Genomic DNA, 15,351 nt, shown 5'->3' with positions numbered 1-15,351 from the left:
TCCACTCCTTCGGGGAGACCCAGAATCCAAAGATTCTTCCTCCTTGACCTATTCTCCAGGTCCTCAAATCTTTCCGCCCACCTCTTGTGCAGCGCCTCGTGCGCCTCCACCTTCACCGCCAGGCCCAAGATCTCGTCCTCGTTCTCCGAGGCTTTTTGTCGCACCTCCCGGATCGCCGCCCCTTGGGCCTTCTGGGTCTCCACTAGCTTCTCAATCGCCGCCTTTATTGGCGCCAGGATTTTGGTTTTCAGCTCCCCAAAGCAGCGTTTAAGAAACCCCTGCTGCTCCTGTGACCACTGCGCCCATGCTGCTTGGTCTCCACCCGCCGCCATCTTGTTTTTTCTCCCTCTCACTTTTCGCTGCTCCAAGATCACTTTTTTCACCGCTCCACTCCTGGTCCGATCCATATAATGTCGGGGGGACATTGCTGTCACCTTCCCACACTGGAAGCCGTCGAACAATTGCCGTTGGGGCCCCTCTAGAGAGCCCAAAAGTCAGTTCCCGGCGGGAGCTGTCGAACGTGCGACCTACCTAGGCATAGCCGCAACCGGAAGTCTATTTACGACAATTGACAATGGTTTCATGGTCATCATTAAACTTTTAATTCCAGGTTTTTATTGAATTCAAATTTCACCATCTGCTGTGTTGAGATTCAAACCCGGGTCCCCAGAACATTACCCTAGTTGTCTAGATTACTAGTCCAGCGACAATACCAGTACTTCACCAATGGGTATGAGGATATGTCCAGAATAATACTTAAAATTCCTACCTAATAGCACGTGGGGTACCCAATTCAAGAAGTGCAGTGGTTAAAGAAGGCAGTTCACCACTACATTCTGAAGGCAAAATTGGGATGGACAATAAATGTTGGTATTGCCATTAATATCCACATTCCGTGAATTAATTTAAAAAAGTAAATTGCAAAAGTCAGGCAAGGGGACATTTGTTCTGATGAAGTAGCAAGGCAAAACTCGAGAAACATTCAAGATAAAAATGCATGTAAGAGTAACAATGTGGGAAGAGCTATAAGATCCTCTGGGTGAGTGATTTAAGATGGTGTCCCTCATCTATAATTTTCCGAATATGCAAACAGGACTCTAGTATCTCCTTCTATAGCCCATTTGTACCTTGTAAAACTGTTTCTAACGGCTGTAAAGAAGTGATCTCCTGTTTAGTAGAAGCTACCTATACATTTTGAGATCTCGAAGAACTTTGCAGATTTATGTTCCTGGCATATAACCTTTCCCATTAGAGGATGTTCCTGCAGAATGTTATACCAATTTTTAGTACTGAAAATCCCATTACATCCCCTTGAGACTCGGCCTAAATTTCCAAAAGATATTCCCAGCAAGTCAAGTTCCTTTTACATTCTGACCTTCTGTATAGTGCATGTGTGAAAGATGTCAAATGGATTTAATTGCAGTTTTGAACACAGTGATTTTTATTTCTAACTGTGTGGAGTTTGTACGTTCTCCCTGCATACGTGTGGGTTTCCTCCAGGTGCTTTTGTTTCCTCCACAGTCCAAAGGTGTGCGGGTTAGCTGGATTGGCTATGATAAAATTGCCTCTTAGTGTCCAGGGATGTGCAGGTTAGGTTACAGGGTTACGGGGATAGGGCGGGGTGGGAGGGGAGTGGACATGGGTAGAGTGCTCTTTCAGAGGGTTGGTCAAACCTAGTGGGCCAAATGGCCTCCTTCTGCACTGAAGGGATTCTATGATTATATTGAAATATTTTCTGCCCACTTCATTTTCATTGTTTATTTCACTTAAAGAAACATGAAAAATGTTCAAAAGGTTAAAGGGCCTGCTAATCTTGTTTTTTTATCCAATCACTTTGGTAAAATAAACATGTTTTTTAACATGTTTTGCTGCTTTGAGGTTTATTGAAATGTTCATAATTCTTTTACCACAGAAGCTTCCGTTTATGGTTTGGCCAAACCGATGTGGTCAGTAGAAGAAATAAATTCATTTTAATTTTGAGTTCAGTGTATGTTTGAAAAATTCAATCACAATGCTTGAATGAGTCAAGAGATTTTCGATTTCCTTTTAAAATCTCATTACTTCTACAGGGCCTGTGGAATCCGGAGGGGGAAAATGTCAAAATCCCCGTTGCCATCAAAGTATTGAGAGAAGCAACCTCCCCGAAAGCAAATAAAGAAATCCTTGATGTAAGTGGATATTGTGGTTGTTTGTTTCAATACAAGCTATCAGGTTACCCTATATTTCAACAGTAGGATTTGTTCCATTAGCTTGGATGTAAAACGGGAAAATGAATAGAACTCTATTACTGCCAGTTTAAGCCAAACTGATTAAATGACAGTTCTTCCTTCTAGTGACACATTGCATTAGAAAAGTTCAATTTCTGTATCTTTTTTTGTTGAGCCCAAATTCAGCTTTTGCTCTGTTTGGTAATGTGCTTGGGTCGTGCTCATGCATTATCTATTCCTACCAGTTTTACTATTTGACTTTGACCAAAAAGGCATCTGATTGTGGTTTTGATTTGGGTTCACACAGATACAAGTGCACTTCACAGCATGCAGATAATCACTGATAAATCCTGCATTTCCTTTTTTATTTTTATTGAAGGGAATTATGTCTCTGCTTATTCATGCATTCACACAGGCAGGCACATAAGAATTATTTCCTACAATGACATTTCTTGGCTCAATGAATTGTGCAATGATTTCCTGTAAGGTAATTGTATGAAAAGTTTTCTAGCTGCTGTCCATGGGGTAGGTTCCAGTAATAGTTTCTCTATTTTCTCGAGAGGCCATCGCTCTGAACTGCCTGCAGCATCAGATTATCAGAGACATCAACATTTAGATACATCGTTTGTAGATTCAGAAATGGCAACAGGGCATTTTGAGAGCATTACTATTCAAAATTATTGAATGAGTAACAGGAGATATAGCCTCAAGATTGTTGCGAGGAGAATGAAAGGCAAGGTGAGAAACAATTCCTTCAGGTGCTTATCACAGTACGGAATACTTCATCACTGTTGGCTGTCGAAGACATAAATTGGAATTGGATAAGTATCTATATAAGAGGAGAAGAAATAAGGTTCATCTAGACAAGGAAAATTGGATTAGAATTGGCAGTTCAAATCAAACGGCGGGAGAGGATGAATGTAAATCCTGTGTACCTAATATTTATGGAAAGGGAATGGGGCATATATTTTGCAATTGAACAATTCCAGGAATTCAGATATCCTGCAGAATTTAACAGCAAGGTCTAATTACCTCTTTTTTTTAACCCATTACCTGTCAGTAAGATTAAGAGGCTAACTGGCTGTTTGTGGGGGGGGGGGGGGTACGTTTGCGGCAAAACATGGTCATAGTGAGAGACTTGGAGGGTAACAGTGAGGAGGGAAGATCAGATTGTGGAGAAAGACAGGATTGGGGGAAGCAATCATACCCAAGATTAAGGAATTTCAAATATTTACCTTGTTTCAAATTATATTTTTAATCCAGCTCACAACTCCCATTTGATTTTAAACTCAGTATTGAAACTACTATTACAAAATCTTATTACTATCCCCCAGTTTAGGGGGAAAAAACATTAAAACTAATAACACAAAAAAGAAAAACCACACAAATTCTTTATTAAACATGCACATTGAAGCTTCCCATCACACATCATCTCCGCAGCCAATTCACCTACCCTGCACATCTTTGGATTGTGGGGGTGAGACCCACGCAGACATGGGGAAAATGTGCAATCTCCACAGGGACAGTGACCCTGGGCCGGGATCGAACCCAGGTCCTCAGTGGCATAGAGGCAGCAGCGCTGCACCACCGCCATCTACTACTTTCATTCAATCTTAACAATTAAAACTGAAATTGAAATAGAATATTCAAAGAGCACCGGGAAGCTTGCAGCAATTCCTGCTCGCTACATTCACTTAGAAATCATTCCGGAGGAGCGCCCAAAAGTTTTCCTCTTCTACTCTCACAATTCCCCGGTGCCTCTGTACAAATTATTACCTCGCTTCTTAAATAACATCTTATTCATTGACGCAGCAGATCTATGTCTGGCACTCCTCTTATAGGTTCCCTGCCCTGAATCCAAAATGTTGACCAGACTAATTAGACTTAGGTTCCACTCCATATAATTATCAGTTATTTGGGTATAACCTTTCAATTTTGGGCGCCAATTGGTAAGGTTTAGGGTTTTGTGGTATGAAACCCTCCTAATAAAAACAAACTCCCGGTTTGAATTTTTAAGTTCTAACATTAGTGTCCTCAGTTGTGCTTGACCTACAAGGTATCAATAACTAGTATTTATGAATCAAGTGGATTTATTGAGCAAGATTTTACATATATAGTTAACAAGAAGCAGTGAAGACAACATACAAGTTTTTCATCTTTCAAGGTTCCAGAAGTCTGGTGTTGTCGGCACAGGCGATGTCTCTCTTCGTTATCTTTGTCTTTGAAGTGGCGTTGAACTGTGTCCAGAAACTGTGGTAACACGGTGCAAATAGAAATTACCATTTCCCAACTTTGATCCCTCAGTCTCCCTTCCTTCCTCCTTCCTTTTTTGGAGATGGTCCAAATTCATTCCTCTAATTGACGATAGGATGCAATCCACCTTGTATCATCCCACCTTTGCAACGTTCCCTGCTTTATGGGTCATAAACTCCGCACGTTTACATTCCATTATAAACAAATACTCATTTCCTTCCTGATTCAGAGAAGCAATTAATAGTCACATTCTCTTGTCAATATATTGTCAATATAGCCCCACACTAAAGCTATTAAAATCAACAGCTAAGACCACATCTTACCATAATATTAGAGAATAGAGTTTCCTCTCTGGTACAGATTTATTAAAGTAATGCATAATTTGTTTAACATAAGTTGCCTCCTAAGTTCACAGTGTTTTAGCCACATCTTCAAACTGATTGAAAAACAAACGCCTTATCATATTTTGGCCATTAAAACAGTTTCAGCTCAACTCATGAGCTCTGTCATAAACCAATAAAGCACGTTTGTTTCTTCTCAAACATCTGTTTTTTCTGTTTCCCCAACTATTTTTTTTATTAAGGGGCAATTTAGGATGGCCAATCCACCCACACTGCACATCTTTGGGTTGTGGGGTTGAGACCCACGCAGACACAGGGAGAATGTCTGTTTCCCCAAATATCTTGACTCTTAATTGACCAACAAATCAAAACTGAACCACTTAATTTTAAACTGTGGTTCCAGAATAAAATCCATAGATATTGCAGATTCTAAAAAAACTGTTGAATTCTCAAAATCTTACAAGAGGCCAGTGTGCCCAATGTTTCTATATGGCCTTATACAAGAGATTATAATCATGATACTGCTTGAGATCAATGCTCGCATTTTATAAATTACATCATTTCAGTTCTGATCGAGGGAAATGTTGCAAAAATGTTGCAAAATTGCACAAAAGTGGACCAATTTATCAGGAACACCTTGAGCTGAGGCCGATCGAGGTTTTAATATTAATTTCTGTGCAGAGAATGGTATTATCACGATGAAGAGACAGAACCTTCCTCGTAATATTCATATTTCTGCCAGTGACTTGTCCAAAAATTAATTACTACAAAGCAAATCCCAGAAGAGCTCCCAGGAATGTCAGGCATAATTCAGCAAGGTCATTGTGCACTGATTGAAGGATAAGCAAGTATGAGCACAGGATGATGACCTGAAAGCATCATTTGAGGAGAGCTTCTTAAAAAACACAAACGATTTATCGAAGGTAGCAATAAGAGCTTTACAGAGCATTAATCAAACTTCATTCGCTTGACATGGATTAGAACATCTATCAATTTCTGGAAAACCTAAAGCATTTAAGCTTTTCTCAACATATATTGTGGCAAAATGTTGCATTAAAAATATTTTTTGAAATCTTTCAGAACATGATTAAATGACCATGCTAAAGTTTGCGCCTAGAAGCACTGATGGGTCTCTGATTCCTCACTTAAGCACATGTAAGCATTAATGATAAGGGCCAAGTATCATAGTCTCGCCCAGTCCTGTCTTTATGGACAATGATCAGGAACAAGTATCCCGCATGATTTTTTTCCTCAGCCTAGAAATGCTGAGACTGTGGCTGAAAATTGCTATCATCCCACAGTCCCAAGAACAACAACAACTTGTATTTACATAGTGCTTTTAACATGGTATAACCCTAAGGTGCTTCACAGGAGAGCTACCAAATAAAATAAGGTACCGAGTCACAAGAAGAGATATTAGGGCAGGTGAAGAGGGAACTCCCAGCATCTACCAGCCGAGCCGTGCTGCCTTTCGGGCAGAACACGGCCGGAAGATCGCACCCCTTAACTTTGCTTGAATGACACCTTTATATGGTCCGCATTTATATTTTCTGTGATCATGCTGTCAATGTCTCACTGTTTATTTGCAAATGGTTAAGAGGTATGAAGTGCTTAAATCTTCTAGTCTGTATGTTTGACACTTTTATATGGCTGTGAGAACACCAGTTTTTATATCTAAAAATTATGCATGACCTTTGTTCTAAGCAATTTCACACAGTCGGGTTCATTAGTTTTGCACGTAGTATATACTGTGTAAATGAAGAGCTGTGAGTTGGCATGGAGGCTATAAGGATATTGGGGGCGGAAGGGATAACAGTTCATGGGAGTTTAAGAGTCCATAGAGTTGACATTGAGTGGCATGGAGGCATTGGCAAGATCTTTTGAACTTAGCTTTCAAATGATTCCCAAAAGTAGACTATGGATCACACCTCCTCTGAGATCTGTGAACTGCAAGCCATGGTGTAGCTCGCCCAACTCCATGAAAATTGTAGGGTGGCCAGGAGATCCCAACCCTACAATGGAATTCAAGGTGCAAGCCTAGATCCCATGACAATGAAAATGTAGGGCCCTGAGAATGGATTCCTGGATTTGTTTTATTGTCACGTGTACCGAGGTACAGTGAAAAGTATTGTTCTGCATACGATCCTGCATCATGTGTCATTTTTAAACGAGTCCTTCCGCCTCCAGGAAAATCTGAGTTTAAGATTACAGACAGTCTGGTTCAGCTTCAGCCAGATGTCAGGGGGGGGATTGAATTGGTAGCTCAGGACCAGACAATGGCTTCCGTCTTATCATTATTGGTAGTATCTCTGCTCCCCCAGTGCTGGGTGTCAGATAAATGCTCTGAAAATTTAGAGACAGTGGAGGGGTTGAGAGGGTGTGGTCCGTGTACATGTTGGACCTGTCTTGTTCCTGAATAATGTCACCAAGGAGCAGCATGGAGATGGGAATTCAAGGTTTTAAGAATTGAATTGGAATCTTGCATACACCATCGTCCCTCTGAACCATTGCAGAAGCCTCGTACAGTTATATTCCCGTTTTTAACAGCTTAGCTTTGGTTACCTAATTCAAGGATATGTGTCGAAGATCATGTTATTGTTTTCTGTTTGTTTTTTATTTGCAGGAAGCATATGTGATGGCCAGTGTCGACCATCCTCATGTTTGCCGACTATTGGGGATCTGTCTCACTTCAACTGTACAACTCGTCACACAGTTGATGCCCTATGGCTGTCTTTTGGACTATACGCGGGAAAACAAAGAGCGTATTGGTTCCCAGTATCTCCTCAACTGGTGTGTGCAGATAGCAAAGGTAGTTTTATTTAGTAGCTCTTCAGTTTAAACGTAAATATATGGTCCTTGCCTCTAAGTGGTCAATAAATCAGTATGTAATTTAAAGTATTTATGAATTAACTGCCTTCAATCAACAAGTCTAAAGCACAGTAAGGTATCAGACAAATGCATTTTCCCTCCACCTTCACATGAGAAGAATATACTGTATCAATCAGATACCTTGGGCCTTAGAGGTTAGTATAGAGTTCCACAATTTTGAGCTTTTGAGAAATGATAGGCAGATTAAGGTGAATATCAATGTTTCTTTGTAATTACGGGGCTATTTAGCATCGCCAATTCACCTACACTGCACATCTTTTGGTTTGTGGGGGGTAAGATCCACGCAGACTCAAAGAGAATGTGCAACCTCCACACAGACAGTGACCTGTGGCCAGGATCGAATCCGAATCCTCAGCGCCCTGAGGCAGCGGTGCTAACCACTGCACTACCGTGCGGCCCAAATGAATATCAATATTAACAGCAAAATTAAAGCCATGGACTGCAGCCTAGAAGCATAGCTTTTATTCTACTACACAATGGTAACTTGTTTAGCGGTGCATGGTGTCAAACTCTGTCAATAGCTTAGCAGATATCCAAGGTCATGACAAACTTAGCATCAAGTAAGAAAATCCATGTGCGATTTTTCTTTCTACTACTTTAAAGGAAGATGCTGGTTGTGATATATTAATGGTCTCACCTAGCTGTGCTGAAGAGTACCTTTGTGCCTATGTTGGGAGAATGATCAGTAATGGTTATTCCGTTATGTCTATAGTTTTGAGCAGAGATCTTTACAGTTAATTGACTCAGAAATTGTTCAAGAAAAAGTTTGCTTTGTGGTTGGGCAATATTTCTTTAAAATGCTAATAAATCCAAGCCCATAGACTGTGAGAAGAAACTAAAATCCCCAGCGAACTTGTCGGCGGCACATGCACAGCCATGCCACCCTGTCCCGTGTGCTGACTGCAAGATGTGGTCTCATCAGAGGGATGGAACTCAAGGGAGCTGGTGGCCACAACCCCCACTCCATGGGATGGGTCCGGGTTGGCACCCAGTGGCCTCTCCGACCACTGGGTGCCCCAAGAGCCCTGGGGTTCACCTCAGGAAGGAGGGGCAGCTGGGGCTCAAACCAGTTGCCCCTGCGTCATCTGGCTCTGCCAGCCCTGGCGACTCCCCGATGTCAGCAAAGTGCTAACAACATGTACTCAAATGGGAAGATCCAGGAAGCCTGGCCTTCAGACCTCATTAGCAATGGGAGCCCTCCCAGGGTTGTGTAACCACGCTCAGATGAATGATTGGATAAGATCAGAGTGGTCTGAAATATTGCTGGCTGGGCCTCGGTTAGGTTGGGAAAGAACACCATTGAGGTCTGCAGTGTTGTTAAAGGGCCGCAGAACGAAACTGGATGGGGGATTGTGTAGCCAGGAGATCGGGGTCGACAATGAGGTCAGAGACCCTGGAACGGGGAGAAGCGATGATTATGATGATCACTAACCGTTTTTTCCACTCCGGTCTGCTCAATGGCTGGTTTTCCCAGGGGTAAACTAAAGTTCCAAAACGGAGCAGAAGCAGGTATTAAACTGCTTATTTTCACTTATTAATGGTCTCATGTTTGCTTTCGACCAAGGGTAAAGGGTGCCAGTTGTTTGGCCTTTGCCAAATTGGCATCAGGCGTGTCCCATATCAGAATTATGCATGTGTGACATAAAATAGCATCCACAACACCAAAATCTCAGCCACTCAAACCAGTGGTGTTAATGTGTTACGGTTCACTCAGAATTTCTAGCCCTGTGCCTACAGATCGTTTACAATGAGCTTCCAGGCAGATAACAATCTTATCATCCAGTTATTTTACCAGCCCTACAGCAAAGGTATATCCGCACGTAACAACTTTAATCATGTAAAACAAAAAAACCTGCAGACGTTAGTAATCTAAAAGAGCTTATTTATTCTCTCCACTAATGCTGACAGACCTGCTGAGTGTTTCCAGATTTTTCTTGTTTTAGCATGGCTGTTGATATCTGCAGTGTTACAGTATGAACCAACCTCAACTGTTAAAAGCAATGGTATGTAATAAACTATTCCGTTAACATATTTCTTGGGACATAGATTGCAATAAAATGGCTGAACAGACCTGTTAAATCAGGATAATTTAATTGGAATCAAATATTCTTTGCTTGAATGGTAACTGCTTCCCTCAAGGTCTATTGTGTGTGAAAATTGATAGTTCAGCTCCTCTATCTTGGCTTTTTTAAATTACTTGAAGATGGTCATTTAGTAATCTGTTACTGCCTGAGGGATAAACTATGCGTAGGTTTTGAAACTTGTCAACATACAGTTGAAAAGGTTTTTCAAAGAAAGGATTTTACAATTTTTGACATTTAAAATGGTATGGCTGAAAAGAATTTGGGTTGGATTCTCCATTTGAGAGCCTAAGGGCTGGACTCTGATTGCCAATGCTGAAATTGCATTTGGCAATTGGCCGGAGAATCCGTTTGATCGCCGAAATTGGGAGTGGCGCTGTTTTTCGGATGCTCCGCCCCCTCCAAAATCTCGTCATTGCTGAGTGTGCCGCACGCCGTTGGGACGGCCTCATGATGTCACCTGAGGCCCTCCCCCAATGCTTCGCCCCCAATGGGCCGACTTCCCGACGGCGTGGATCACTTATGATCTCAAGTTTCGTCAACCTCGCATGGCGGCTGCGGACTGTTGGGGCGAGGGTTGGGGGGACTGGTGGGGGGTGGTCCAGGAGTGGCGAGGGGGGTTACAGGGGGCACTATCTGGCAGGCCGAATACCCGCGCGGCCGGTGCCACGTTGCACTACGTGACCCCGGCAATTCTGCGTCCATATCTGCAGGTAAAGCCGGGGGCTTTATGTGGCGCGGCTGCGAGCCCTCCACCGAGTGGAGCATCGGTGTGGCGACGGTGGCAACTTTTTGGTCGTAATACAAGACACGTGCTCCGGTCACAGCCACAAAATAGGAGAATCCAGCCCTAAGCACTGACGCCGGGACTGAAAGGCAAGCGTTTCACAGTCCCGATGGGAGTGCGATTACCGGAGCCATTCAAGACATACAAATGGGCCAGAGCTCACACTACGTGGAACTAGTGCAATTCCAACCCACGCCAGTGTGTGATTCATTGGGGTCAGGAACGTGTGGGTCACCATGTGGTAGGGCCTACCTGGTGAGTGACCCCCCCAACCCCCCAACCGATCCCTACCCCCGCCTCCCCTGATGATTTGTGGGCCTGTGTGATGGGATGGCCAGCACGCATGCAGGGATCACCAGGTGGACAGTATGTGACAAGGGGGCAGGAGGCAGACTCTGTCAAAAGATGCGGAGCACCAGAGCTCATTGCAGAGCGGGTCGTCATCACCCTCCACCCCATGGATCAGACCCGCTCGGACTGCCGGTCAAAGGCCTGTGGTGCAGCTGGTGGAAGCACAGAGGGGGCATGCAGGTGCTGAGGTGGGGGGGATGGAGTGCAAAGAGGGTGGTCATGGGAGGGAGGAGGGTATGTCGGGGTGGGACGGGATGGTTGAGATGCCGAAAGCGAGGCCCCCTTGTTGGCGAACCTTGAGGCAATCAGATTGTCACATGTGCAGGAGCCCAGGCGCACAGTTGTATGGCTTCCTATACCTGCCCGCCGCCCATTTCCTGCCCATTCTGGTCCTCCTCCACATCCTCCTCATCTGGCAAGGCCTGCTGTTCCTCCTCCTCCTTCAGCATGTCGCCCTTCTACTGCGCGATGTTGTGGAGGGCACTGCAGGCCACCACGATGTGTGAGACCCTCCTGGGGCTATACCAGAGGGTCCAGCAGAGCGGTCCAGGCACCTGAGCTGTACCTTGAGGGCGCCAATGCACTGCTCGATGACGGCCCTGGTGGCTCCATGGGCATCAATATAGCGGTTCTCCCCTTTGGTCTGGGGCCTCCGGATAGGAGTCATCAGCCACAACTGCAGCAGGTAACCTCTGTAGCCCAAGAGTCAACCTTTCACCTGTGGATGTGCCTCAAAGGTGTCATGCGATGAGTGTCTGCATACTGGTCGCACATAATATGCAGCTAGTGATCACACACCAGCTGCACATTTATTGAGTGGAAGCCCTTCTGGTAGATGAATGGCACCCCCTCAAGCGCCGGTGCTCATACAGGGGCAGGTGTCCCACCTATCACCCCTTGGACCTAGAGAATGCCTGTGATGGCAGCAAATCCCGCTGCTCAGGCAACCTGGTGGGCTGGCTGATAGTGTTACTGATGGGGCATCCACCCTGGAAGGGGTAGTGTGCCAGGGTGGGGGCACCCATACGGCCAGTGGCTCTCTGCACATTTGCAGGGCACAGTGGAGAGTGCACAGCCAGATGGCTCCCTTGCAGGCTGCGGCAATGGCGGTCTGTGCCCAGACCCGCGGCCCATCTCCTGATCGCTCCCCACTGCTCCCCCGATCCTGGCCGACACCCTCCAGCCAGCAGCACAACTGTCAGCCCACCGTTACGTCTTTGAAAACTTTCCTTATCTCCTCCATCAGCAGCCACGGCGCCCAGTCGCTGTTTTTAAATACAAGTGAACCGCAACGGTGTCATTTCCACCTGGTGGAGGCAGAGCATTGCGGGAGGCAGGAGAGTACCAGGTCGGGCCTGTTAATGATACGTTAACAAGTGTTACTGTACGTTTTGCATGACCATGCCGGCGCAGGGCATGGAATGCATTCACAAGGCCATCGAGGCACCAGAGCATGGCACTCTGTTGGGCGCCCGGCGCCAACCTCGAATTTCGGCTGACACCCAATCCGGCGTCGCTGGACAGAGAATCCGCCCCTTTATCTCTAAGTGAATCCTGTATTACTTTGTTCAAGTATTACGCACTTAAAATATTCCTTCATTTATTCTTTAAACTTTACCATTTTTCATTTAAGTTTCTGTTAAGCATGAGCTTTTGGATAGTTACTTTTCAGGTTCAGCCAAAGGCTGGATATGGAACTTCATAGACTGATATCATACAGAGTGTTTAAGGCATGTAGTATGTGTTTAGATAATGTTGTGGATTGAGGCTCTAAGTGAGGACTTGGCTGCTGTACTATGAAGAGTTCAGACAGGTTTACTAGCTGGGGTTTCTCTCCCACTGTGGAATGAATTGGAATGTCTTCACAAAGAGAAGTACTAGTTTGAATAGGGAGGCCTTGTGGTGCAGTGGTTAGCATCCCTGACTCTGAGCCAGAAGCTCTAAGTTTGAGTCTCACGCCCAGGCATATGGCCACAGAAGGAATTTCTCAAGGGTAATTAGGGATGGGCAATAACTGCTGGTCAAGTCAGCGAAGCCCACATCCTGTCAATGATTTTTTTAAAAGGTGCATTCATAACGCAGCCAGTTGACTACCAACCTGAAAATTCTTCCAAAACATGCCACTGGCAGGCGGTAAGAGCGGGAGAGATTCCTAGTCAACCATGTAATGGAAAGAAAGTTGGATCCTCTACCATCACTGTTCATAGCTCCAGGTTTAGCATGCATATCAAAAAGGCATGTTCCCACAGCAACCTGGACTCCTTGAGCAAACGGTAACAGACTACTAGTACCACTGGTTTGAATGCAAGGCTTTATTATTGTTATTCTTGATGGCATCGTACACGATTGTGGTAGGCCGTATCTCAAACAACGATGAATCAGACTACAGGAGGGAGATAAATCACTCGGTTGCATGGTGTACTGAAAACAAACTCTATCTAAATGTTGGAAAGACCAAGGAACTGATCATCGACTTCAGGAAGCGTAGCACGACACACACTCCCGTCTGCATCAATGGCTCCAAAGTGGAGATGGGCGATAGCTTTAAGTTCCTGGGGATCACCATCACCAACATTCTGGTCCTCTTACGTTGATGCAACAGTCAAGAAAGCCCAACAACGTCTCTACTTCTTACGATAGCTAAAGAAATTTGGCATGTCTGCATCGACTCTCACAAACTTCTACAGATGTGCGATAGAGAGCATCCTATCCGGCTGCATCACAGCCTGGTATGGCAACTGCTCGATCCAAGATCGCAAGAAACTGCAGAGTGTGGAGAACTCAGCCCAACACATCACACAAGCTTTCCACCTCCACATTGATTCTGTGTACACCTCTCGCTGCCTCAGGAAGGCAGACAGCATTATCAGAGACCCCTCCCACCCAGGCATTGCCTTCTTCCAGACCCGTCCATCAGGCAGAAAGTACAGAATTCTGAAGATTCGTACATCCAGACATAGGAACAGCTTCTTCCCCACAGCTACAAGACTCCTCAACGACTCCCCCTCGGACTGATCTGCTCCCTGTAAGAACACTATTCACGACGCCCTATGCTGCTCTTGCTCATGTGTTTGCTTTGTTCGGCACTATAACCAATCCCTGTTTGTCGGTGTACCATTTGTCAATGTTCTCTTTTGATTATTCTTTTGTCTACTATGTACGTACTGTGTACGTTCCCTCGGACACAGAAAAATACTTTTCACTGTACTTCGGTACATGTGACAATAAATTAAATTAAATCAAATAAGGTGTTGAGTTGAAGAACTCTGAATTCAGCAGTGCTCGGTTTTTCTATGAACAGTTTGCCTCTGGACAACTGCGGGTGCTGTAAAAGAAGACATTGAATGCAAAGTTCTCTATCATTCTCTTGGATGAAAATTACATTGCTGAGTTCTCTTCAGGCATAGACATCAGAAATGCTACAGAGGAAGTTTATGGTCTGTGCTATTGAAAAGCAAAATGGGAGCAAAAGATTAGTTCCTGTTTACTGCTGTCTTGCATTTGTTTTTCAGAAGCTATTTGGGAGCAAAAGGGAGGTAAATTGGCCCAAAACTGATTAAGGGGTACTGCAGCATGTGACAGGCTTTCCTACTAACAACATGCAAAACAGCTTTCATTTATAGCTTCATAGAAGACACACTTAGGCACTTTGTAATCATTTTGCAATTAGTTTTCAAATTGCATTCCACATGAGCACTGTATGCTTTAAAATTTAGTTATGATTCGTGCCCCGTTTTGGTTCAGTGTGCAGTCCCTTAAATGTTTTTGCGTGGCCATGTATGCACATTGTTTATCACAGAAGAAAGCCTGCGCAATACCTGTTAGGTTGATACTTGGCCACACATTGGGAATGTTGCACGTACGTTCAGCCTGAAGCATCAAAAAGGATGAAGAAACCAAGTTTAGGATGGGCCCATTCTGACTACAGAATGTTATCCCACACAGTGTCTAAAAAGATCCAAGTCTAAAATAAAATTTCAATCTATAATTGGGAGGAAAGGAGGTTTTCGGCAGCCTGCAGTGATCATTGAGCTTCAACAGGAATAGATTTTAAGCTACTCCATGTATTTAAGTGCACCAGATTGCTTGAAAATGGAGGTAATCTGTGCACTACAAGTGGTATAGCCAATGTAAATCTACATTCAGTTCAGGTCATTTCAATTCCAGCATAGATTCATTTCAACTGATATCTCACCTGTGCTGTTGATAATAATGTTGTTTAGCTATCCTGACAGTTCTTTATTTGGTTCATAATATAATATACATTATTAATTGGAGAGTACACTTCATTAGTATAAGTGGAATTAAATTATGCTTTGTAATCAAAAATGTGATGGTGGAACAAAAGCAAATTGTTAGTTGAGATGTATTTTTCCAAAACCTTATAACAATGTCTGCCCAGATTGTTTTAATTGGTCAGTTTAAGGGACACCTCTGTTGGT

The 15,351-nt window shown here is 44.0% G+C and overlaps 1 protein-coding gene across 2 annotated transcripts in view; it reads left to right on the top strand.

The window, feature by feature from the left end:
* The window catches only part of egfra (epidermal growth factor receptor a (erythroblastic leukemia viral (v-erb-b) oncogene homolog, avian)), a 372,624-nt gene that overhangs the window by 324,662 nt on the left and 32,611 nt on the right, over positions 1-15,351 (top strand). For both annotated transcript variants that reach the window (XM_072508802.1, XM_072508801.1), the window contains exons 19-20: positions 2,070-2,168; positions 7,425-7,610. In XM_072508802.1, coding sequence (XP_072364903.1) covers positions 2,070-2,168; positions 7,425-7,610 — 285 coding nt within the window. The remainder of the gene's footprint in view (positions 1-2,069; positions 2,169-7,424; positions 7,611-15,351) is intronic.

Source organism: Scyliorhinus torazame, chromosome 6 (assembly GCF_047496885.1).
Source record: "Scyliorhinus torazame isolate Kashiwa2021f chromosome 6, sScyTor2.1, whole genome shotgun sequence".
Taxonomy (NCBI): Eukaryota; Metazoa; Chordata; class Chondrichthyes; order Carcharhiniformes; family Scyliorhinidae; genus Scyliorhinus; species Scyliorhinus torazame.
Note: the sequence above shows the minus strand (reverse complement) of the source record. Positions and strands in the feature narration are given on the sequence as shown.